Source organism: Salmo salar, chromosome ssa24 (assembly GCF_905237065.1).
Source record: "Salmo salar chromosome ssa24, Ssal_v3.1, whole genome shotgun sequence".
Lineage (NCBI taxonomy): Eukaryota > Metazoa > Chordata > Actinopteri > Salmoniformes > Salmonidae > Salmo > Salmo salar.
The window spans coordinates 613,220-640,314 of NC_059465.1; the positions used below are offsets into that span (position 1 = coordinate 613,220).

General features: G+C 41.2%; 2 protein-coding genes across 4 annotated transcripts in view; both read left to right on the forward strand.

Annotated features, from left to right (window-relative positions):
• The window catches only part of LOC106584890 (protein prenyltransferase alpha subunit repeat-containing protein 1), an 83,016-nt gene extending 76,286 nt beyond the window's left edge, over nucleotides 1-6,730 (forward strand). The window contains exon 7 of the mRNA XM_045706657.1: nucleotides 3,445-6,730. Within this exon, the coding sequence (XP_045562613.1) occupies nucleotides 3,445-3,841 (397 nt within the window). The 3' untranslated portion in view covers nucleotides 3,842-6,730. The remainder of the gene's footprint in view (nucleotides 1-3,444) is intronic.
• A 10,764-nt stretch (nucleotides 6,731-17,494) lies between these two features.
• Nucleotides 17,495-27,095, forward strand: part of LOC123723885 (putative uncharacterized protein DDB_G0271606) — a 110,550-nt gene continuing 100,949 nt past the window's right edge. Inside the window, exon 1 of one of the 3 annotated variants that reach the window (XM_045707183.1) lies at nucleotides 17,495-18,531. The gene's annotated coding sequence lies outside the window, so the exon portion shown is untranslated. The other 2 variants (XM_014170498.2, XM_045707182.1) reach the window with 2 other exon arrangements.

Here is a 27,095-nt window from a genome sequence, read left to right on the forward strand (position 1 = left end):
TCTTATCCCTTCCAGCACTCTTTCTTACTTTTTTGTCCTTGGTCTTATATTCTTGCTTTGCTCGCTCAATCAGCATGGGTGATTTTGTGCTTAGCAGTTTATCTTTGGCCAGCCTTCTCACATCTATTTTCTTCCATGTATCTTGTGTTAACCACTTCTTTGCCCTTCTTTCTAAAGCCAATAACTTTCTTTGCCGTTTCTGTGTACGCATTCTCGATGTTACTCCACGTGATTTCAACTGTGCCCTGGTGTTCCTCTGCATTGGCTAATGGACTGAAGCAATTTCTTAGCTCAATGGTAAAAGCTTTCTTTATTTCAGGAGATGTGAGCTTGTTGATGTCAAAGATGTTCTGCCCTTGTATTGTGTATGTGTGTGGCTCACAGCTTCAGCCTGACCTTGGCTATTACCAGGTAGTCGTCGCTGTTGACATCTGCCCCACGGTGGAACTTGATATCCTGCAGAGACCTTCACCATTTCATATTGATAATGATGTGGTCAATTTGGTTGACTGTGTAACCATCTGGGGATCTCCATGTTAGCTTATGGATGTCTTTGTGAGGGAATTGTGTGCCACCAATCACACAGATGTTATTGAGGCAAAAGTCGACAATCTTTTCACTGTTGTTGCCCAATAGCCTAGCTCCAACCTTTGCATTCAAATCCACTGTTGTCATGACCATGCCGTGTTGTGGGACCTTGGATACTGCTTGTTGTAGCTGCTTGTATCAGTCATCCTTGTTCTCCTCCTCTGCCTCGTTGGTGTGGGAATAACATTGCTGGATGGTGAACTTCCAGTCCTTGGAGTCAAATCTTGCTCTGATGTGCCAGTCACTGATGGGTTCCCATTCCAAGAGTGATTTGGCAGTTGTTCTACTGATAATGAGGGCTAGACCACTGGAGTGGGAATCATCCTTTCCTGAATAGATCGTTTAGCCATCGCTTTTCACCATGCGTCCAGAACCAGTCCATCTGCTTTCGCTTACACACAGGATATTCATGTTCCATCTCTCTGATAACTTGAGCTGTCATGAAGTTTCAAACATGGTGCGGACATTCCATGCTCTAAGACGTACTGTAGTTTTGGGCCCTAGAAAACGTGTTATCGAGCCCCTGGGGCTTTCATCTAAAGCTGTCATAGTATTTGTATCTGCCAAGGCAGCAGCTACTTTTGCTGGGCTCCGGCAGAATTAAGGCAGTTCTACAATTGTTTTAAACATTACAATACATTCATTACAGAATTCACAACACACTAAGTGTGAGCCCTCAGGCCCATACTCCACTACCACATATCTATAGTGCCTATGGATTGGTTGGAGTTTCCTGTTGGGTCCCTTGTTGTAGTTTTTAAAGTTGTTGTTGCAGTTTCTGCAACAGTGTGTTTTTACGGGGTGTTTTTTTAGCCCCACGTCTAACCCCCAACCTGGAGGGCCAGGTGCTGTGTTTAGTCTGTCCTCTCACCTGCAACCTGCCCGGCATGGTTGAACCTGCCTGGGGCCAAAACCCCACCTGTATAATCTTCAGGATCACTGAAACAAGCAAGCTTCCCCACCAACGCCAAGGAAATAGCAGGCATGGAATTATGCATGGTTCATTTTCATAGATTGACTTGAAAACCAGATCAGTGATCATTTTAAAAAAGCAGGTTAAACTGTTTTGATAAAATAATACAATTATTAGTGGGTCTTATGATTGTGGAAGGCTTATATTTAGCCTAGCCCTGAATTCATTAGATTATTGCTGTTTGAAATGCATTTTTTATTTTTTTTACAGTTTAACCTCTCTAGGGTAGCGTCCCACCTGGCCAACATCCGGTGAAATTTCAGAGCGCGAAATTCAAAATTCAAATATTTAACATTCTTGAAAATATATGTCTTATACATCAAAATAAAGCTTAACTTCTTGTTAATCCAGGCGCCGTGTCAGATTTCAAAAAGGCTTTACGGCGAAAGCAAACCATGCGATTATCTGAGGACAGCGCCCCGCATACAAAAACATTATTTCAATTTTTTTTTAAACATTTTTTGTCATTTAGCAGACGCTCTTATCCAGAGCGACTTACAGTGGTGAATGCATACATTTCATACATTGTTTTTTGTTTTTCTCCCCATACTGGTCCCCCGTGGGAAACGAACCCACAACCCTGGCATTGCAAACACCATGCTCTACCAACTGAGCCACACGGGAACACATGAAAATCATATTTCAACCAGGCAGGTGCGCCACAAAAGAAATAGAAATAGCGATATAATTAATGCCTTACCTTTGAAGATCTTCTTCTGTTGGCACTCAAAAATGTCCCAGAAACATCACAAATGGTCCTTTTGTTCGATAATGTTCTTCTTTATGTCCCAAAAATGTCAATTTATTTGGCGCGTTTGATTCAGAAATACACCGGTTTCAACTCGCCCAACATGCCTACAAAGTATCTAATAATTTACCTGTAAACTTGGTCCAAACATTTCAAACAACGTTCCTAATCCAACCTCAGGTACCCTAAAACATAAATAATCGATAAAATTTAAGACGGAATAAACTGTTTCTAATACCGGATAAAAACAACGTGAAGCGCGTTCCAGTTCATGCGCACCAAAACAGTAGAGTCCATCTGGAGTGACACTTACAATGAATAGCACTACTTCTTCATTTCTCAAAAGAAAAACATCGAACAATTTCTAAAGACTGTTGACATCTAGTGGAAGCCATAGGAACTGCAACCAGGTTCTTAATAAAAAGGGAGTCCCATAGAAAATCATTGGAAAATCCTATGACCTTTTTTCTCCCCTGGATGGTTTGTCCTCGGGGTTTCGCCTGCCAAATCAGTTCTGTTATACTCACAGACATTATTTTAACAGTTTTAGAAACTTTAGAGTGTTTTCTATCCAAATCTACCAATTATATGCATATCCTAGCTTCTGGGCCTGAGGAACAGGCAGTTTACTTTGGGCACACTTTTCATACGGATGTCAAAATACTGCCCCCTACCCCAGAGAGGTTAATTGTACAACAAAGCTTATTTAGAGAAAACATTCAATCTATATATATATATAGTGAATTGCCCATAACTATTAAAAAACGGAGATTCAATTCTTAGGCCATATCGCCCAGCCCTACTGACCAGCTTTGTTGTGATAGGGCGAAGTAAGGGGTACCATGGTAACAGTGTTCAGATGGTTGCTAACTGATGACTAATGGCTGTAGAGAATGTGAATATTATTTATACATTGATTTGGCCAAGATGGTCATGACTCAGTGATATCTTAGAGGATATCATTATTTTTGTCTAGAGTGGCATCTTTTCCCCTTAAAAACATAATATGGTTTCAACATAAAATGTTTTTTAGCTTTACAGTTCTACAGATCCTACAAATCCAGTTTTTCAATGATAGCAGTTTACTATGACATTAAAACCAACACTGTATTTCCTAACCACTATCTGTCTCCAGGCGACACGTCTTCTACCTTTGGCACCACTGGAGGCGGGACCACGATCACCACGATGGCCGGGACTGTGGCAATGAGTCTCCCCAGCTGAACCACACTGACGCTGGGCTGAACAGCCACCCTCACACAGCCTCCCCTAGAGGAGTGGGTTTAGACAGGGTGGAGAGCAGGAACGGACAGGCTCAGGAGGGTCAGAATGCCATGGAGGTGGACGGGGTCGGGGTCCCAGACCCCCGCGAGACTAAGCGTCTGAAGCGGGGTCCCCCTGACCCCTGCCCCCCCGCCCTGCCCTCAGAGCACGGTTTCATAGCCAGCATCCTGGACGGCTGCCGCTCCCCCGAGCAGGGATGCTTCGCCCTTGCATACAGAAAGTGGCTAGACTCTGTGATTGGTCAGTGAGAGATGGACGGACAATGTCATTGGTCAGTGAGATTAGACGCTTCCTACTCCACTGGAGATGGGTTACGGTTTAAATTTGCCCCTCTGGCACAGATCTAGGATCAGCTTACTCTCACCCAACCCCTAACCTTAACCATTAGGGCAAGAACTGCAAAATACTGTCCCTAGATCAGCGTCTAGTGGCTGGTAACATTATGCTCGTCTTGAAGGCTCTGGAAGGGGGCTGGGGGATCTCAAAGTTATTTGTGGCCCCTCCTGTCTTCCTAGAAATGCCTGGACTCTGATTCGTCGGCAGAGCTTTGTCTGAGCCAATCCCCCTTCAGAATGGAAATTTGAGTGTTGCTTTGCTCTGAGTCGTTCCACCTCAAAGCACAAGAAAGGGGACCACCAGATTGTTCTGAAATTGTTTCTGTAGTTAGTAAGAGGAGATACGATTAGCATTCCTGTAACATTATTTTGTTGAAATATAATTACATCTCTGAAATATTAAGCGAATTGATTTCATCGAAATGTACCTTTTTAATTTATAAGATTCAGATAGTAGTCAATAAATATAGTACCCAACATCCAATTTGGACCAAACTTCTTCCTACCAATGCGTCCCCCAAAAATTGTCAAAGGCCACCCACGGACCCCCTACACCCCATGCCAATCCCACCCCAACAACCAGTATACAGTATCAGTTGTCTATGTTTGACAAGTAGTATGAAGCTGTGGCTTGGACTATTGCTTCTCCATACTATGTAATGTATTCCCTGTGCATCTGGTGATGTTTCTTTTCCCCCTGTTCAGAGAAATTAGTAATTTAAGTGGCTTGCATTGGTTGTTAAGCAACAAAAGTGACGCTTGCGCAACTATGGGAAAAAACAGACCTGTTTTTGTTGACAACATGTAAACTATATTTAGTCTCCAAATGTTTGTTGAACATATAAATACATTTGCACAATGAGCACTTGTTGACTCTCAAATACATTGTTACAGTTGTTAGTTAGCAAATTCTTGCCATATTAGCATTGACATGAAATAAGTCAAAACACCTCAAAACAAGACATGGTATCAAGAACACTCCCTACACTCACAGTAATATCTGCTAACCATGTGTATGTGACCTATAAAAATGTATTTTATTTGAAGATACAACTAGTTGAAATGAGACACATACGATTCCCCACATGGTAGCTTCTTGTCATTGTTGCTCGTTATCTCACCGTTCAGAATCATTGCAAAGCACGGCTTCAGGCCACAATGATGTGTGCGCATAATTTTTGTGACGTTATCAGCCAAACGGTCTATAGATGTTTACCACTAAATGCCACTGTTCCTGCTACACCGCCACTCTTTTATCCATTTTGCTGGTCTCTTGTGTTTACATCACAACATTTCATTTTACAACTTTGGGTAGAAAACCAATAGATTTGTCTCATTATGAAAATAAATTGTGTCGTCCTCACAATTCAAGCCAGTCCTCCATGAAAGCAATTCAGCTTGTTCTTATAGCAACTTAAAGCTGAAAAACAACTCTTATTGAATAGTCCAACAAGTGGCTGCTCTCTGATGCAATTCTCCTATGATGACTTTACCTTACAAGCCAAAAACTTTGATGAAGAAATTGGCTAGCGACTAAATGTTGTGACAGCCTTAATAAAGTAATTAATTGCATGGCAGTCTTATGTGTTTCAATAAAATGATCAGGAAACAGCTCTATAAAAGCATAAAAGAGTGTGATGGTATAGCAGGAACAGTGGCATCTAGTGGTCAAAACCTGGTACTTTCACACTACTTCATGGTAAATAATGCAAACAACTTCAATACTATCAGGGGGGAAAAAACATCAGTTTCATATTGAATACATTACATAGTATGGAAAAGCAATACTCTAAACCACAGCGTCATACTACTTATCAATCATGGAGAACTGATACTGAATACTGGGGGTGAGTGGGTGGGTGGCTTTTACATTTTTGGGGGGATTCCTCATGTCTTACTCAATGGTAGGAAGAAGTTTGGTCCAAGTCGGATGTTTGGTACTATATTTATTGAATATTATCTGAATCCAATAAATTAAAATGGCCAATTTGGGTGCAATTAATTAGGCTACTTTCTCCAAGATAAAATGTAAACAAAATAATGTTTCAGAAATACCTAACTTACCTGTTTCTTACTACAGAAACATTTTGAGAACAATCTGAGATGGTGGGTGTCATGGCTTGCTGAAATAACATGGAACGACTTATCTGGAAAAGTATGGCTCATATGGTCTGTTAGTAGCTTAGTTCAGGTACCTCAATACCTCAGGTCTCTCAATGTTAGGGACTAGAACAATTCTGTCAACCAATTCTGTCTGTTGTTTTAGTTTTTTCACTTAAGAGATTCATTCTTCCGGTATCTTTCTTTTGTCTTCCAGTAACTAAATGTATTGTAGCAGAATAGGTTAAGTGAAGCTGCCATGGTTACAGGAGGCTATTCATCACAAATGTTGTTATCAGGTCAATTCTGCATAATTAAATTAAGGACTATAGTGAGATGAGCAGTGCAGCAAATCATTCATTGTCAACATACAAAGAACAAAAAACTAGCAAAGCCATTATATGCCGATACCGATATGTCGTGCATCCCTACGGACAACTAAACAACATTTAGACTGAGCACAACCATGAACCAATGAAACTCATGTTTTAGCTCCCAGAGAAATTTAAGTATTTCGCAAGGAGAGAGGAAAGCAAATAAAATCTGAGAGAATCAATTCTAGTTGATCAAGGTTTCTTCATACCTGGATGTGAAATATATGTATATATCAACTGCCAGGCGTACAATGGTCAGAGTCACTTCAACTGTAGAGAGGTGCTCGATTGTAAATAAATGACTGCAAGCACATTCTAAAAATTCTAATTTCCTCAGAAGGTTCTCCTGAAGTACCTAGCCCTCGAGTCTGTCAATGAGAATGATTACAGTACTGTATGTAAGCACAACTGGTATATAGGCTGTGTCACTGCTTTCCCTTTTCTTCAAGAACAGCTTGGTGCTAGCCTGGTCCAAGATCTGTTTGTGCTTTTGCCTACCCCATTGTCATTGTCAAGCCAAACATTTTGCATGACAATTCCATAAGGAGTTGACAAGCGAGCAGAAACAGACTGGCACCAAGGCTAACTTAGTACCACAACATCTATTTCCATTCTGAGGGGGAACTAGTATCAGTTTCAGACTTGTGAACCTTGTAGGTTTTATAATCCCCCCTGATCTGATCATCACATTGTCTGCATCCCAAATGGCACCCTATATAGGTAATAGGGTGCCATTTGCGACACACTCATACTCTCCTGGAGTAGTTGTTGCTGCTGTATTTTTTTCACTGTTCTGTTTGTTTAGTCCTCTTAGTGATACCTGGGCTTGTATTCACAAAGTTTCCCTGAGGAGCGCTGCCTGATAAAGGATCAGTTTTGGCCTTTTGATCTTGATGATTACATGGTCAGGGGGTACTTAATCCTAGATCAGCACTCCTACTCTGAGAGACTTTATTAGAGATGTAACTCACGATTTACCGATACACATTAGTCCCTAGTTCTAATGTTCAAGAGAGAACTGCGTTGACAGTCATTGATCTACAAGTCATTTTGCATGCCGAAAAACCCCAGGCAATGTCAGTAGCCTAGCAAAAATGTTCCATTATATTGACAAGATAGTCGAGTGACTGTCCTCAAAGATGGAATGGAGGCGAGTTCAGGGGGGCCCATTACCAATGAGAGGGCAGATACGCGTGTGAACAACAGGCAACTGATTATAACGTTTTTTTCAAAGTTGTGAAATGCCATTTGTGTCCACATATATCAGTGCATTTGTAACAACTTAACCATTACGAAACTAATATTCAATCAAATAACCTTCAAGTAGCAAATTAGCAATTCAATGTTTTGCTGACCAAATTTGACACTCATTGACCTCCGTACAAAAATGTAATCCATTCTCCTTTTCATGAATTACTTCCCCGGGTAAATAGTAATTGACTCTTTTTTAAAACAATTAATAAAAATCATGTTTAAAATCAGTACAACCGACTATGCTAGCTGAGGTTCATAGTAGCGTAGCACCCTGTATAATCGGCATATTCAACATCATTTAAGAAATGATCTTGTGATCAAGCCATCAATGTTTTGTGATTATTGGTGTAGTAAAACGGGTTAGCAATTAGCATGTTTGATATTTCAGTGGAAATACTACTATCATATTTTTGATAAGCGGTTTAGCAACAAAATAATACATCCCGTATTATCAGCATACGGTCCCCAGTTATTGGCCACCTTACTATTTTGTTCAATTACAAGATACACTGCTCAAAAAAATAAAGGGAACACTTAAACAACACAATGTAACTCCAAGTCAATCACATTTCTGTGAAATCAAACTGTCCACTTAGGAAGCAACACTGATGGACAATACATTTCACATGCTGTTGTGCAAATGGAATAGACAACGGGTGGAAATTATAGGCAATTAGCAAGACACCCCCAATAAAGGAGTGGTTCTGCTGGTGGGGACCACAGACCACTTCTCAGTTCCTATGCTTCCTGGCTGATGTTTTGGTCACTTTTGAATGCTGGCGGTGCTTTCACTCTAGTGGTAGCATGAGTCGGAGTCCACAACCCACACAAGTGGCTCAGGTAGTGCAGCTCATCCAGGATGGCACATCAATGCGAGCTGTGGCAAGAAGGTTTGTTGTGTCTGTCAGCGTAGTGTCCAGAGCATGGAGGCGCTACCAGGAGACAGGCCAGTACATCAGGAGACATGGAGGAGGCCGTAGGAGGGCAACAACCCAGCAGCAGGACCGCTACCTCCGCCTTTGTGCAAGGGGGAGCAGGAGAAGCACTGCCAGAGCCCTGCAAAATGACCTCCAGCAGGCCACAAATGTGCATGTGTCTGCTCAAACGGTCAGAAACAGACTCCATGAGGGTGGTATGAGGGCCCGACGTCCACAGGTGTGGGTTGTGCTTACAGCCCAACACCGTGCAGGACGTTTGGCATTTGCCAGAGAACACCAAGATTGGCAAATTCGCCACTGGCGCCCTGTGCTCTTCACAGATGAAAGCAGGTTCACACTGAGCACGTGACAGACGTGACAGAGTCTGGAGACGCCGTGGAGAACGTTCTGCTGCCTGCAACATCCTCCAGCATGACCGGTTTGGCGGTGGGTCAGTCATGGTGTGGGGTGGCATTTCTTTGGGGGGCCGCACAGCCCTCCATGTGCTCGCCAGAGGTAGCCTGACTGCCATTAGGTACAGAGATGAGATCCTCAGACCCCTTGTGAGACCATATGCTGGTGCGGTTGGCCCTAGGTTCCTCCTAATGCAAGACAATGCTAGACCTCATGTGGCTGGAGTGTGTCAGCAGTTCCTGCAAGAGGAAGGCATTGATGCTATGGACTGGCCCGCCCATTCCCCAGACCTGAATCCAATTGAGCACATCTGGGACATCATGTCTCGCTCCATCCACCAACGCCACGTTGCACCACAGACTGTCCAGGAGTTGGCGGATGCTTTAGTCCAGGTCTGGGAGGAGATCCCTCAGGAGACCATCCGCCACCTCATCAGGAGCATGCCCAGGCGTTGTAGGGAGGTCATACAGGCACGTGGAGGCCACACACACTACTGAGCCTCATTTTGACTTGTTTTAAGGACATTACATCAAAGTTGGATCAGCCTGTAGTGTGGTTTTCCACTTTAATTTTGAGTGTGACTCCAAATCCAGACCTCCATGGGTTGATAAATTGGATTTCCATTGATTATTTTTGTGTGATTTTGTTGTCAGCACATTCAACTATGTAAAGAAAAAAGTATTTAATAAGATTGTTTCTTTCATTCAGATCTAGGATGTGTTGTTTAAGTGTTCCCTTTATTTTTTTGAGCAGTATATATATCCGTTTAATTTTGTTTCAAAAAAAGACACCAACCTCGTATCTGAAGTGTTTACTAGATAGTTGATTAGTTGGCTAGCCTTCCAGTAAAAAAAAAATGACTTGCCTGTCAACTTGTCATTGCGTAGCCCGGTGCGCCCTCCTGTAGAGGTTCTTCACCAGCATCTTGTTCAGTGTTGTAACCAAATAATGTCTCATTATTTGTTTTACAGATTGCGCTTATGTTTTGAGAAAGTAGATAACAGTTTAATACTAACATATAAATGAGTGTGAATAATTTAGGTCAAAAGCTGGAAATTAAATGTGTGGTTTGTCTCGCAGTCAAATTTTACAATACACAGCTTGTCCCACAAAATGTGTATATATATTACTTTTTTGACAACTCTCAATCTAACTTAACTTACATAAACTGCAATGAAAATTGGTAGAAGGGTGTCTTCAGTCACAAAACGTGCTGTTATTTTCTAGGCCATTTAAATGTTGAGCTCGAAGTGATTTAATCCTCCAACCGCTAGAGAGCGTTCGAAGTTAGGGGGTGTCCGATGTTGGGGGAAAATTAGCTAGTCTTCATTGGCATCAGTAATAGCTTTCCTTATATTTCTCATGGAAGAAAATATTTACTTACCATATGAGCAACAAGTGAGAACTGCAGAAAAACAATGTGCCTGTAATGTACCCATCCTGGTTCACCATCAGCAATAGTTTTGGTAGTTTTACAGGGTAAAGTTGATAATTTCATAATGAGGACTGCAATCACTGCATGGTCGAAGCAGGAGGAGAAGCTCGCTCCCTAAAAACTTTAAATCGATCAAAACCATTCATTTTGAGACGGGGGTGAAATCCAAAGTTGTGCTATACATTCATAGATATTGATACATTACTAGCTAAAACACTTGTAATCTGGAAAAATTACAAGTGGGTGATGGTGATTTAAAAGTGTGGGGAGAAAAAAGCATACACTGCCCCCTCCCCCTAATCTGATAGTGAGGTAGTAGATGCCCACCAGTCTCCCTTAAGGCTCAGCTCAGGTGACTACATACACCATAGACATATACATCATTTACAAACACACACATACCAGGGTTTCTGTTAGGAAAACGTGGTGCCAGACAAAGTGAGCTGGAGGATTTAAATTTACTGGTCATTTGAGAAATGTATCTTCCCACATATGCAGTGGGTGCATAAACCATTAGGGCATCCACCCACTGTGCTCAAAAATCACATTTCAATTATGGTAATGCATCTTAACAGAACATGAAACTCATGTAATGAAGCAGCCAATAAAATGCAATTTTCAAACATTTGCCAAAATTCAATTTGCCTGAAAACAACATTCTAAACAGCGCACCTGATAGCGGTTCCATATGTGACAGAGATAAAAATCTATGTTAGAAACTTAGAAAGAGGGGGAAGCTGAAGATGCAACAACTAGGATTGTGCCTTTGGCTTCTGGACAATGAAAAAAAGTTGATATGAAAACCAGACACTGCATTCTTCCTCAGTCCACTGACAGAAAGGTCTCATTCTTCTTCATTTTTCAGAAAACAAGCCTGAAACAGTGTCTAAAGACTGTTGACATCTAGTGGACGCCATAGGATCTGCAATCTGGGTCCTAACCAATTAGATACTCTATAGGCATTCAATTGAAAACCACCCACATCAAAAGAATCCCACTTCCTTGATGATTTTCCTCAGGTGTTCGCCTGCCATACCAGTTCTGTTATACTCACAGACATTTTTTTATACAGTTTTGGAAACTTTAGAGTGTTTTCTATCCAAATCTACCAATTATATGCATATCCTAGCTTCTGGGCCTGAGTAACAGGCAGTTTACTTTGGGCACGCTTCTCATCCAGACGTCGAAATACTGCCCCCAAGCCAATAAGAACTTAACACTTTTTTTTGGTTTGTTTACTACATGATTCCATATGTGTTATTTCATAGTTTTGATGTCTTCACTATTATTCTACAATGTAGAAAATAGTAAAAATAAAGAAAACCCCTTGAATGAGTAGGTGTTCTAAAACTTTTGAACGGTAGTGTATGTAATGGGGAATAGATAAAAAGCATAAATAACCAAAGGACAAACAATTCACACTATGATCTCACATTAGTTGACTTTTAACTTTTAGATTTTTAGCATTTTAATTCCGATATTACTTTATTAAATCTTTAGAAAAGAATTGCCTCCATGTTTCCATGGTCAGATTTTGCCTATAGACTACTTTGAAGCAAGGTAAGACATGCTTGATAATATGAAATAAAACAATCAAACAAACAATATCAAACAATTAAGCATGTTTTCAAAATGCATACTGCCTCCAGCTCACATTGTGAAGTGGTGGGTGACGCGCTGACAGCCTGTTGCCTGCACTTGAATGGGCGGTGCGCTTCAATTACCAGTTGAGAAATAAAAATAGTAGCTCGTTTAATCGTGCACCAAAACTGTTTTTAACACACAATTGCATTTAGAATTGTTGCGCAATGAATGGCCTTATAAAAGCACGTTTTACTCCAGCAGGAGAAGTCCCGCTCAAAATAGGCTGACTAATGAAAATACACACAGACCAATTTAATTCCACTAAATTATGCAAATTAACTTAGACCGATAAACATGATGGTCAAATTTATTGACTAATATTTCCATCAATGAATTTAAATAATTATTTTGCTATGGGTTTTATTTCTCTCAGCGGGAACAGTTTTATATATCGCCATTTATCGGCCAATTGCCGGCTAACGGAAACCCTGGCACACACAGACAGAGAAGTCAGCTAAAACAGATCTAGATACATATCGAAATGAAATTGAAAGGGAAAGATGCACTTCCCTACTCTTTATGAATACAGGCCCTGGCTGATGGCACGCATTATTGCTCAACAATAGTACCAGATCTGTTTGTTCTCTTGTCTACTCCATTGCTGTCCTTGTCAATCCAAACAATGTTTTGTTTGGCATGACAATGAGTGACAAGGAGTTGACATGACAGCACAACTATATATACACCTTCTTAGAAGAGTGGAGGCTGTTATAGCAGCAAAGGGGGGACCAACTCCATATTAATGCTCATGATTTTGGAATGAGATGCTCGACGAGCAGGTGTCCACATACTTTTGGTCATGTAGTGTATGTAACCGGCAATAACTGGCCTGAATGCCTCTCATTCAGCACGACATTCAAAATGGCCGCCTTTCTTTGGGCCAACAGAATCAAGGGCGAGGCAGCTGCTCTCATTCAATGTTGTTGATGTTTCAGTGTTTTTGATCTTTCTTCCCTGGAGAGTAACTTGGCTCCCACTAACTTGACTGCTTTTCAGTCCAGTGGGTTTACTACAAAGCAGGATCAATGAGTTAGCCAGCTAACTTCAATTAACAACCAGAAATAGCTATTGATTTTCTGGTCTATTGAGAAAGCTAAACTTAGATATGTGTTTCTGGTTGTTGACTAATTTAGACCATGCCCGTTTCAAACTTATCTTTGTAAAAAAAATGTTTTAAATAGTTAGGCAAGTTAGCTGACTAACTCATTGATCCTGCTTTGTTGTATACCCCTCATATCTCACAGACCCACTGATCTGGGTATTATAGGCGTATGATTTAAAGCTTGTTGTCATTAGGAGTCAGTGAAAGCATTGTGTAGGAAGAGTTTATTTGATGCTTACAGCACTATCTCCATAGAAATAGGATTCATGGATAGAATGGATTCTATATATATATGACTGTCTCTCAGTTCAGCACATAACATTAAAGAGAGAGTTTGGGATTTTGAGTCAGACAAACTTGTGGATACCATTTGTATGTCTCTGCATCCAGTATGAAGGAAGTTGGGGGTAGTTTCATGAGCCAATGCTAACTAGCATTTGCGCAATGACTGGAAGTTTGCGCAATGACTGGAACAGCTAGCATTGCACTAACGCTAGTTTGCAACTTCGTTCAAACTGAACACAGAGACATAAGAATTGTATACACGAGTTAAAATGACTGGGGTAGTACACAAAGGGCTTCATTGCCAAAATACCGATCTATCCCTTTGTAGGATTATACATATTAAGAGATGTTTTTGATCCATTCTCTGCTCGTTCTTCTCAACCTACTGTATATACTTGAGGTATTCAATCAAACACTGAGTTATGGCTCCTGTAATAAGTATTATAACCAGATAATAGGTTACTCTATGGTAAATACGGTATAAAGACCTATCTTTTGGTAGTGTTACATGATACTTGTTACATTATCTCAAGATAAATCATCTAAGTTTGTGTTTTATAAGCATGACATTACCTGTATATTCACAGAACATATCTTTAGACTGACACATACTCGCACGGTACATATTCAGGTAGGATTCCATTTTGTAAGAAAGGGCCCCTGTCCTGTACCTTTTGTAAATGTAATTTGTTCAGTTGCACAAACCACTATGAACATGATGATAATAATAACAACGGCAGAACAATTCTTACACCCTTTTTTGGTCATAGACTAATAGATCAATCTTTTATAGAGGAGCAGCTCTGATGAACATTGGGCATCTTCTGCATTATTTTCTGTAAGGTGCAAATGGGATATTTGCAGCTGTTTTCGTAATTAACATTTTCCAGCCCCATCTCAATTTAAAGGGATAGTTCACCCAAATTACAAAATGAAACATTGGTTTCCTTACCTTATCCATAGACTGCTTACAGGGTATGACAGCAATCCATTCTTTGGTTTAGTTTCCCTGGAACTGTTTCCACATGCTAACATTGTAACATTTTTGGCACAAATCCCATTTAAGTCATTGGACCGATATTAGCTTTTTTCATGCATCATGTCTAAATCATCTGAAACAATCTGAAATTGATTGTGAAGCTCAACAAAGTCACTTATAGTGGATTTGAACATTATGTAATTTGGGTGAACTATACCTTTTAAGTGGCAGGGCTGAAATAGGCTGAATCAAGTCTAAGATTGTTGCTTTAAAGAGGAGAAGACGGGCTCTGTCTTCTCCTCTTACATCGATACTTCACCACCTATGTATCTCCTCTTAAAGGGATAGTTCCCCTACTCTAACCTCCAGTTAACCTCTCTCTTATCTTAGATGCATCCTCCTGCAGATCTGCCCCTAAGTCACACCAGCTCATTTGTCAAAGTGGTTATTATACAATACTGTATTATGTGTCTGAGCCACTGCCCACAGGGCAGGCAGGTCAGATTCTCTGTCGGATAGGGAGGGATACTGCTATAGAGTAGGTTGGAAAACCGTTTCCATTTGTATTAGAGACAGACTTGTATTTCTGTTAGGTGTTTGAGCCCTCTCGTCAAGGTGCTACTTAACAGGGCCAGTATTCACAAAGCGTATCTAGGAGTCCTGATCTAGGATCAGTTTTGTCTTTTTTATCATAATAAATAATATTATATGGATAGGAGGGACCTGATCCTAGATCAGCTCCCCTACTTCAAGACACTTAATAAATACAGGCTTAGGCTACTGTCGTGTGTATCTGTAATGTGATCAGAACAGGCACTGGTATGAAGCATGTGGCCGAGGGAGGCAATGACAACACAGACAGACAGACAAACAAACAAGCTTGGAGATAGCTTGGTAGTTGCCACTGAAGTATTCTCTTCACAGCTGCCGCATAACAAAATGTGACAGAGCTCAAATGGATCAAAAACCAAACTGACGTTTTGAGTGGAAGGAGCAGGGGCAGGGGCAGGCTCTTTAGCGCTTGTAGCACAACATAACAATCAACTTGCAACTGTATAACATTCCCAAGAGGCTTAGTGAGACACGCTTGAGACATAGGCCTAGACAAGCATTCATAAAACATTCATAATGCCACTGTGAACAGACAAAGCAGTTCATAACAGCCTATGACAACAGCTGTTTTAGGGGCAGACAGTAGGGGCAGTAATGTGTGAAGAAGTCATCAGCCATTGTGGTGGTCAGTGACACAAGCTGGGAAACACATCATGACTGTTGTAGGTGGATATTGGAACAGCCACAGTGTCTGTCCTATTGGAGATCATTGCAGAAAGAGTTCAAATGCAGCCTTAGCTACTATCACTTCATTTGGATACTGTGTGTAGTGTGTCGGCCATACGTCTGCCCTGTCCTGCCGAAGGCACCCTTGTTTTTAGTTCACAACATTTTACCTACGAGGGCTTCCATTTAACTCCTACTACTACTATGTTCTCTGTTACCTATGTTTGGAATAATTAAGAAGATAATATATAACCTAAACATTATGTAAGAGACCCTTCTCATCTCAAAACCACTGTGTCCTGAATGATGAAAATCATTTATCAAACTATCAAAGCTACATTTGTTTTTGTTGTTTTAGTTTTCTCTGAGCTGTCATTGAGTAGTTTTCATTCTGTCTGTGTCAGCATCTTTTGAATGAATGAATGCAAGCATATCCTTACTCTTTTTACCATGTGGGTTTGTTGTATTGCATACTAGGCCTACTTACAGACATTAGAACACAAATGTTAGAATATAGGAATTATACATAAACTCAGAAAAAAAAGAAACGTCCTCTCACTGTCAACTGCGTTAATTTTCAGCAAACTTAACGTGTACATATTTGTATGAACATAAGATTCAACAACTGAGACATAAACTGTACAAGTTCCACAGACAATAATGTGTCCCTGGACAAAGGGGCGTCAAAATCAAAAGTAACAGTCAGTATCTGGTGTGGCCACCAGCTACATTAAGTACTGCAGTGCATCTCCTCCTCATGGACTGCACCAGATTTGCCAGTTATTGCTGTGAGATGTTACCCCATTCTTCCACCAAGGTACCTGCAAGTTCCTGAACATTTCTGCGGGGAATGGCCCAAGCCCTCACCCTCCGATCCAACAGGTCCCAGACGTGCTCAATAGGATTGAGATACGGGCTCTTCGCTGGCCATGGCAGAACACTGACATGCCTGTCTTGCAGGAAATCATGCACAGAATGAACAGTATGGCTGGTGGCATTGTCATGCTGGAGGGTCATGTCAGGATGAGCCTGCAGGAAGGGTACCCCATGAGGGAGGAGGATGTCTTCCCTGTAACGCACAGCGTTGAGATCGCCTGCAATGACAACAAGCTCAGTCCGATGATGCTGTGAGACACCGCCCCAGACCATGACGGACCCTGCACCTCCAAATCGATCCCGCTCCAAAGTACAGGCCTCGGTGTAACGCTCATTCCTTCGACGATAAATGTGAATCTGACCATCACCCCTGGTGAGACAAAACCGCAACTCGTCAGTGAAGAGCACTTTTTGCCAGTCCTGTCTGGTCCAGCGATGGTGAGTTTGTACCGATAGGCGAGCCCTCAGTCCAGCCTCTCTCAGCCTATTGCGGACAGTCTGAGTACTGATGGAGGGATTGTGCATTCCTGGTGTAACTCGGGCAGTTGTTGTTGCCATCCTGTACCTGTCCCACAGGTGTGATGTTCGGATGTACCGATCCTGTGCAGGTGTTGTTACACGTGGTCTGCCACTGTGAGGACGATCAGCTGTCCGTCCTGTCTCCCTGTAGCGCTGACTTAGGCGTCTCACAGTACGGACATTGCAATTTATTGCCCTGGCCACATCTGCACTCCTCATGCCTCCTTGCAGCATGCCTAAGGCACGTTACGTTCACACAGATGAGCAGGGACCCTGGGCATCTTTCTTTTGGTGTTTTTCAGAGTCCGTAGAAAGGCCTCTTTAGTGTCCTAAGTTTTCATAACTGTGACCTTAATTGCCTACCTTCTGTAAGCTGTTAGTGTCTTAACGACCGTTCCACAGGTGCATGTTCATTAATTGTTTATGGTTCATTGAACAAGCATGGGAAACAGTGTTTAAACCCTTTACAATGAAGATCTGTGAAGTTATTTGGAATTTGACTAATTATCTTTGAAAGACAGGGTCTTTAAATGGGACGTTTCTTTTTTTGATGAGTTTATATGCAGAATCATTATTTTTTACAAAGGTTCATTTAGTTTTTAAAATATAATGTAGTTTCTTACTTTGTACTTTTTCTAATTTATTGTAAGATTGTTTTTGGAGGGTTTGACCAATGTTAATATGCCTAGCAGCTCATCTTTGATTATTTCTGTATTTATTTATAGAGTAATACAATAAATTCTATATACTGTTTCAACATAAATAGTTTTTAATCAACTGCTTACCAAGCTTAATAAAGCTCATATGGAATATACAACTTTGTCAGAACCTGAGAGGTAAAATAGGTGAAGAATGGGTAGTAGGTGGAAAATACGTAATAAACATGTAGGTAATGGTATACTATTTATTTACATCTCTGACTAAAACTTCCTTGCTATTCCATTGCCATAGGCACACGTGAAAGAGAGAAGTATTCTATCTGGCTAAATGTTTGGACATCACATTACAGCCTATAAATGGAATCCATTTGTTTCCCCATGACTAAGTACAGAACTGACAAGAATAATGGGGTAAAATTGAACTGATATGCAATATAGCATGGATATATGAAACGGACCAGAAATGTGTGTACTCTAGTTGAAGACAATATAAGCCTTTCAAGACCGCTGAAGCGGCCATCCAGTGCTGGACAAAATTCCCCCCATTTAAAGATGCTTTTTGCATTGTTTGTAATCCCCCTCTGATGTCACGGTGGCTGGGGAGGAGGGGTAGGGGAGGGAGGCAGCTCGCTCACAGCACAGCACAGACCGTCTGCTGCCCAGCCTAGCCGGGTAGAGTGAGAGAGGTGTGGAACGAAAGATGGTGGAATTGCAGGGAATGGAACGGACCGCAAGCTTGCAGAAACACCGATATTGAAGAACCCGAGGTGAGATGAATTACCGTTGATTCGCGCGAATTGCTTGTGAACGCACGGTTGCGTGTGCATGCGATATAATGGGGTTTCAAACAGAGCAACACTTCTTTCTCAGTATTTTTGCGAACGAACTGTAGCACTAGCAGAGATTGTCTGGGCGAATGGCACTTGATTGGCCAGGGTAGCCCAGTCATCCTGCTGCTGATACTTTTTCATGGTCATTGCCAGCGGGAGATTGTTGTTCCATATAAGCAATACAAGAGTTAGGCTACAATATATCAATGTAGCGGGGGGAATAATTTCAACGCCCACATTGTTGACATGAAACAAACATTCTATGCGGGCGATATAATATTTTTTAGGCCAGGTCATTCATTTGCAGATGTTCCGAAGGCATTGATAAGCTTAGATCGTTTTAAAACAATAGAAAATATTAGATATAATAAACTACAGCAATGTATCTATGGACAATATTATTTTCTAACTTTCAGGAGTTAAAAAATGGTGATGTTGCAGAGATGATGCTTTAAATTGCGCAACAAGTGCATTCGTTGTTCTATTCTGTTTTTTTTATTCTGTTTTTCAATGAAGATAACAGTGCTTGGCTGCGTGACAGTTAGACTATAACAGGGTTGCTTTGCATTAGGTTCCATGGCATGAGGCTACATCCCTAACTTGATGGCTTTGCCAAAAAATAGGCGTTTTTTTCCAAGTGATGCGGCCCCTCCTAAATCTAACCAGGCTGGCCACAACAGTGCTATTGATCTGTCTGGGCTCTAGTCTGATTAATCTTTTTTGCAGCCTTGGCTTCTGTAACAAGTGAGCATTCATTACGATGCGTTTATAATTGTTACTGCCTCGCAGCTGCCTCCGCCGTCCACTGGGACCGGGGCAAGGTCGGTGTTTTTTGCCAAATAGTGCGCTACGGTCCGTGAGTTGATGAATGGCGGTCCGTGCCCGGAATACGCAAGCGCAGTAGGTACTTCGGATTTTGCATTCCTGACAAATATTCGTCCTAATTGTCGCCTTGGCTCATCCGTTTCGGAGCAGGTGGCAAGGAAAAAACTATTGACGTAATTAAGGTAAAAGTATGTTATGTCAATGTTTTGCGGTTTAGGAGTTGTTTCTGGGTTTTCTATATTCATAGCTCTCCGCTTGTCTTTTGTCCACAGACTAGTCGCGGCGCACTCGTTCTCTTCATCCTACTAATGATGCAGGTTGTAGAAAAGCAGTATGTCATGTGTTGTCTATATGGGTGGAGATTGATTGGCGAATGGGCGGTCGCATTTTTATTCTTCAATAGCATCAAAATACCTGGTTCACAACAAAATGCTATTTGGAGAACTGCAAAAACAAACGACCCCAGCCATTAATTATCAGAGAAATATTAGGTTTAAAGTTCTGGGGAACAGTATGTAATGTCAACCGTATGCAATGTCAACTCAACCGTATCTTAAATGTAACGTTACTGATTTACTTGTGGAAACGCGCATTCAGTGCAACTTGAAATAGATCCATAATACACACTAACAAGTCACAACAAAGCCAACTTCAAATGCCGACATCCAGTGGCGGATTTAGGTATAGGCGACATGCGCAGCCGCCCATCTTGACCGGGGCCACACCCGGTGCCCGCACAAAAAAAAATAACATTCGGAATGGTGACATTTGCGCAATCGGTTTTCTATCGCTTATTTTCAGGTCTCGTCAATGATATCATGTCACCGTGTGGGACCGTGGGTCAATTAACCTTGTCGGAGTGGGCGCCTGATTCTAGTTTGTGAGCTAGGTAGGCTACTGCCTGGGAAGGTCTCCCACTCAGAAGTTGAGATGGGGAAGCCGGACGTAGGGGGAGCGGGGGAATCTTTCAAATAGCGCACCTCTAACTTTGTACAGTACTAATGCAATTAGTTGTGCAATTTAGTTTGTGTGTTTCTTGTTTGAAGTGCAATAGTGTAATAATCAGGTTCTCTTCTTTATAAATGTGTTATTTTATTGTGTATTTGTGTGATATAGGATTTGTGCAATTTAGTTTAATTTGTGTTTTTTTTATTAGCAATAGGGTAATTGTGTAATAATTAGATTCTCTTTTTATTTGTATTTATATACTACAATTTGTTTCTATTTCTCTTTTACTTATTTTTTATATTTCAGAGTCGTATTTTTGTATATATTAATATTTCTAAAAGTTATGATTATTTATTTGTGTTGTTCCAAATATCTGGTTGTTTTTTTGGGGGGAAGGGGGGGGAATACAAGCTACAACCGCCACTGCCGACATCCATAGCATGTGAGATTCGAGTTTGGGGAAGCAATTATAATTTTTTTCACCTTTATAGGCATCTATCATTGCACTTGCAGACAGGCAACCTGGACGATGCTGGGCCAATTGTGCGCCGCCCTATGGGACTCCCAATCACGGCCGGTTGTGATACAGCCTGGAATCGAACCAGGATCTGTAGTGATGCCTCTAGCACTGAGATGCAGTGCCTTAGACCGCTGCGCTACTCGGGAACGGTCATATAACTCAGTTACTGTTAGCGAAACAGACAGTTCTGAACAGCGGCCACAACTTTGGTTTTAGAAGGAGGGGGGAAGATAATTATTATTATTATATATATATTTTTTATCCAGTCAGAAAAACACTCCAAACCGCCTACCCGACCGTTTTGAGGCGTCCACATGGTCCTGAAGCACACCGTTGCCTCGTTTTGTAGCACATTCCAATGATAAAACTAAGGGGGACAAAAATGCAATTTCAGAATGTGTGTGGGGGGGAGATAACATATTTTTGAATACAACACATTAGTAGCCTACTCTATTGACACTGACAAACAGATCAGTAAAAACGACCTTGTCTTAATCTTACCTGACCAAATTCACATAGAAATTTGCGTTATAGATCTATCATTCCACTTGAAACCAAGTCAAAGAAGTGGTAGATATGTTCTATGTGTGCTATTTCTATGCTTCCCATTCTTACATTTTGTTTTTGTTTCTTTTACTTTCGGTTTTGTACACTCAGCTTCAAACAGCTGAAACAACAATGTTTTTGGTTGCGGAAAATACATTTCACAGCGGTTTAGATGGTACAATGATTCTCTACACTATACCAGCTTATTTTGTCACATAAACTGAAATTAGGCAAACTATTAGAGTTTAAGCAGCGAGGAAATACAGGATTTTCTGCGTAGTGTAACTTTAATTGCAACCATCTAATCTCTAAAAACTGTCCAATGGTGCTGATCCAATGATAATGACAGTGATTATTCATGCACTCACCAGGGATATGGTTTTACTCTCTGCTGCTGCCAAAAAAGATAGGCTACTGTTCGCTCAATTGGGAGTTGAGAATTTTAAGCAATAGCCATTAGCTATGTTTCTCCTACGACTGTATTTTGAAATATTGCAATAGGCCTATTTAACTACTTTTCACTGACCACTGCAATTCAGTAATCAGCTATTTGTTAGGCTATTTGCCAAGCGCTGCCCAAATTGCAGGTTAAAAACAATCCACAGCTCATTTTTTAAAGATGCGAATGATCCTCTGTGGCCAAATCATACTCTCTGGTGTATAATTTTGAATGATTTTATTTATTTCTGTATAGGCATTTTGTAATTATATACCAAATTTAATTGAATTGACTTTACAGGCAGCTTATCTTCCCTTAACCTATTGGACGCGCCGCCAATGTCGACATCAATGTGAAAGTAACCAGTGCATAAAATCGCTGGCTGCAAGGTTTACAAGACCAAGTTCAAATACCGACATCAAATTCAAAAGCAATGAGCGCACTGCCTAAACAGCTGACAAACAAAGCAAACTGTCTGGCACTGCCTATGCTCTCTGCTGTGAGAAAGGCGTGCAGGCTGGCAGCTTCTCTCTCAGCGATGCTCCGCACGGTCCTAAAGCCAGCTATCAATTACAGCCATTACATTTTAGGCGGGATTGCAATGATTTTTGTCTACTTTTTTTATAGCCTACTTCAAAAAAAATGTGTCTTGAGCTAGTGAATTATTATATATATATTTTTTTACCTTTATTTAACTAGGCAAGTCAGTTAAGAACACATTCTTATTTTCAATGACGGCCTAGGAACAATGGGTTAACTGCCTTGTTCAGGGGCAGAACAACATATTTTGTACCTTGTCAGCTCGGGGTTTCAACCTTGCAACCTTTCGGTTACTAGTCCAACGCTCTAACCACTAGGCTACGCTGCCATATGGCGCCTGCCATACCCAACTGTAACCCCTCTTGATACCCCTCTTGATGTTCATGGTGACAGTAGTCAACCCCCTTCAAAGGTACATAGAGACACATTATGTCCATTTACTGAAAAGGCTGCTTCTGTTAAATGTTTATGACACAGATACTAGCCCTACAGTTTTGCTAAATAAGTCTTACTTCCCCCAATTAATCTTATAGTCGTTTGAGATTAGCGGGTGTGTGTTTGTTTAGGCTATCAGCATAAGAAGCATATGGCGTGGGTAGTCTGAGGGTAAGACCAGAAATATATCACTGCTTTAAAAGGATTTGCAGAATTCTTGATCCTCTCCTTCCATGTTGAGCCAGTAAGCTGTGTAATTGCTGAATAGGATGTATTATAAACGGGTTCATCACCATGGAAATTGTCATAAATAGGACAGGATTGATATCTAATTGAAAGACTAATAGGCTTAGTCCAGTGGTCAGCAAACCTGGTCCGAGCTTGGTGTGTGCAGGCTTTTGTTCCAGCCCACCACTGGCTGTTTTGTCGAGCAGTTGATAAGTTGAATCAGGTGTGTTATTGCTGGGCTGCAGTAATATTCTGCTCACCCAGTAGCTCTCTAATCGATTATGTAAAAGTTGTGGAAATTAAGGAGCTTTATGACCATCATTGATTCTGGCATTTGACTCTAGTGTGTGCATTTGATTTCTGCATTTGATTTCTTTTCCCTTTTGGCAAACACTCAAGTGCATTTGTCTTAGAAAGGCCCTTTCTCTGGGTAGAGGAGGAGGAGTGAGGCTGTATTTTCCTGGTGTGTTAGGCCAATCTATGACCTTTCACTGGAGCTGTCTGTCTGTCCCTGTTTCAGAAAGAGATGTGATTGGTGGACATCAGGCAGAATGAGATGTGGTTAGAGCTACTTCAGAATGAGATGTGATTGGTTAAACATCAGGCACACCTACATGGCAGGCTTTCTGCTGGGGTGGAGGTTGTCAAGAGGAAGAATGCTACAAAAGCTGAGAGATATGAGTGAAGGAGGGGAGGAGAGAGAAGGGAGGGGGGTAGTGAGCCAATAGAGAGATGGAGGGGCAGTGAGGGGAGGAGAGGGAGAGTGAGAGATGGGGACTCTGACCTACAGAAAGGACTTCTGGTGTGAACACCCCCTCCTCTTCCTACCTCCTCCCTCGGCTCCCTCTGAGATATGGAAGTCAGAGTTGTGGAATTGGTTTCCATGACAATTTTTCTCTCCAAGTAGAGATTGTGTGTGTTTAGCACTCTGCATGGTCCTTTTTCGGGCTCCCAAGTGGCGAAAGTGGCATTTTAGTGCAAGAGAGGCTACAGTCCCTGGTTCGAATCCAGGCTGTAACACATCCGGCCATGATTGGGAGTCCCATAGGGCGGTGCACAATTGGCCCAGCGTCATCCGGGTTTGGCTGGGGTAGGCCGTCATTGTAAATAAGAATTTGTTCTTAACTGACTTGCCCAGTTAAATAAAGGTTAAATAAATACAAATTCAGAGGCGAAAATGCACATCTGTTATTGACCAGCATGTTGAGAGAGATAGAATATGTCGGGTTAGTATCAATATCACTCTACTCATTCACACACAGCTGTTCATTCACACACACACACACACACACACACACACACACACACACACACACACACACACACACACACACACACACACACACACACACACACACACACACACACACACACACACACAGCATAATATTGCTATTATTTTGGGGACCCTTAAAGATGTTGGTCGAAGGAGGTGTTTTTAATTTGTAATTCTACACTATACGGGTTTCATTGTCTGTCTCTGTCATAATGGTTGTTAGTTTAATTGCAGTACTGTCAGTGTCTCTTATCATTCTTAGCAGTCGTTTTCTCAGTTACTCACTGTTAACGTCTGCACTGGCTGGCTACCCACACTACTCTTTGCTACGTGCATGTAGATTACTCCTTTTAATTTACTCTCCAATGGAGTGATAACAAGAGGAGGAGAGATGTTTTGGAGATTACAATCAGAGATAGTCTATTACAATTAGGAACTACCTTCTTGCCCTTTGTGCTGTTGTTTGTGCTCAATAATGTTTGTACCATGTTTTGTGCTTCTACCATGTTGTGCTCCTGCCATGTTGTGTTGCTACTATGCTGTGTTGTCATGTGTTGCTGCCTTGCTATGTTGTCTCAGGTCTTTCTTTATGTTGTGTTGTCTCTCTTGTCGTGATGTGTGTTATGTCTTATATATATTTTTTATTTTAGTTATTTTAAATCCCAGCTGGAGGCCTTTTGCCTTTTGGTAGGCCGTCATTGTAAATAAGAATTTGTTCTTAACTGACTTGCCTAGTTAAATAAAGGTTACATTTAAAAAATGAAATTGACGTGGTTTCTCCTCTCTTAATGCATGCTTTTCACAATACAGTATGTTGTGTTTGCTAAAATTTAATAAACAAGTTGATGGCTCATTCCCACATGGTTTGGGTATTTCACTAAGTTATGTACAGTATTTTGCAGAGTAGGTGTCCAAACCAGTCAAAAGTTTGGACACCTACTCATTCAAGGGTTTTCTTTATTTTTACTATTTTCTACATTGTTAAGTAATAGTGAAGACATCAAAACTATGAAATAACACATATGGAATCATGTAGTTACCAAAAAAGTGTTAAACAAATCAAAATATATTTTCGATGAGATTCTTCAAAGTAGCCAACCTTTGCCTTGATGACAGCTTTGCACACTCTTCTCTTGGCATTCTCTCTACCAGCTTCACCTGAAATGCTTTTCCAACAGTCTTGAAGGAGTTCCCACATGTACTGAGCACTTTTTGGCTACTTTTCCTTCACTCGGCGGTCCAACTCATCCCAAACCATCTCAATTGGGTTGAGGTCGTGTGATTGTGGAGGCCATGTCATCTGATGCAGCACTCCATCACTCTCCTTCTTGGTCAAATAGCCCTTACACAGCCTGGAGGTGTTGGGTCATTGTCCTGTTGAGAAATAAATGATAGTCCCACTAAGCCCAAACCAGATGGGATGTCGTATCGCTGCAGAATGCTGTGGTAGCCATGCTGGTTAAGTGTGCCTTGAATTCTAAATAAATCACTGACTGTGTCACTAGCAAAGCACCCCCGCACCATCACGCCGCCTCCTCCATGCTTCATGGTAGGAACAACACATGCGGAGATCATCCGTTCACCTACTCTGCGTGTCACAAAGACATGGCGGTTGGAACCAAAAATCGCAAATTTGGACTCATCAGACCAAAGGACAGATTTCCACCGGTCTAATGTCCATTGCTTGTGTTTCTTGGCCCAAGCAACTCTCTTCTTCTTATTGGTGGCCTTTAGTAGTGGTTTCTTTACAGCAATTCACACAGTCTCCTCTGAACAGTTGAAGTTGAGATGTGTCTGTTAACCTCTTACATCTAGACGTTCCGCTAGCGGAACACCTGCTCCAATATCCAATGATGGGCGTGGCGCGAAATACAAATTCCTCTAAAATCCGAAAACTTCCCTTTTTCAAACATATGACTATTTCACAGCATTTTAAAGACAAGACTCTCGTTAATCTAACCACACTGTCCGATTTCAAAAAGGCTTTACAGCGAAAGCAAAACATTAGATTATGTCAGCAGAGTACCCAGCCAGAAATAATCAGACACCCATTTTTCAAGCTAGCATATAATGTCACAAAAACCCAGAAGACAGCTAAATGCAGCACTAACCTTTGATGATCTTCATCAGATGACACACCTAGGACATTATGTTATACAATACATGCATGTTTTGTTCAATCAAGTTGATATTTATATAAAAAAAACAGCTTTTTACATTAGCATGTGACGTTCAGAACTAGCATACCCCCCGCAAACTTCCGGGGAATTTACTAACAATTTACTAAATTACTCACGATAAACGTTCACAAAAAGCATAACAATTATTTTAAGAATTATAGATACAGAACTCCTCTATGCACTCGATATGTCCGATTTTAAAAAAGCTTTTTGGTGAAAGCACATTTTGCAATATTCTAAGTACATAGCCCAGCCATCACGGGCTAGCTATTTAGACACCCGGCAAGTTTAGCCTTCACCAAAATCAGATTTACTATTACAAAAGTTTGATTACCTTTTGTTGTCTTCGTCAGAATGCACTCCCAGGACTGCTACTTCAATAACAAATGTTGGTTTGGTCAAAAATAATCCATCGTTATATCCGAATAGCGGCGTTTTGTTCGTGCGTTCCAGAAACTATCCGAAATGGTAAATCAGGGTCGCGCGCATGGCGCATTTCGTGACAAAAAAATTCTAAATATTCCATTACCGTACTTCGAAGCATGTCAACCGCTGTTTAAAATC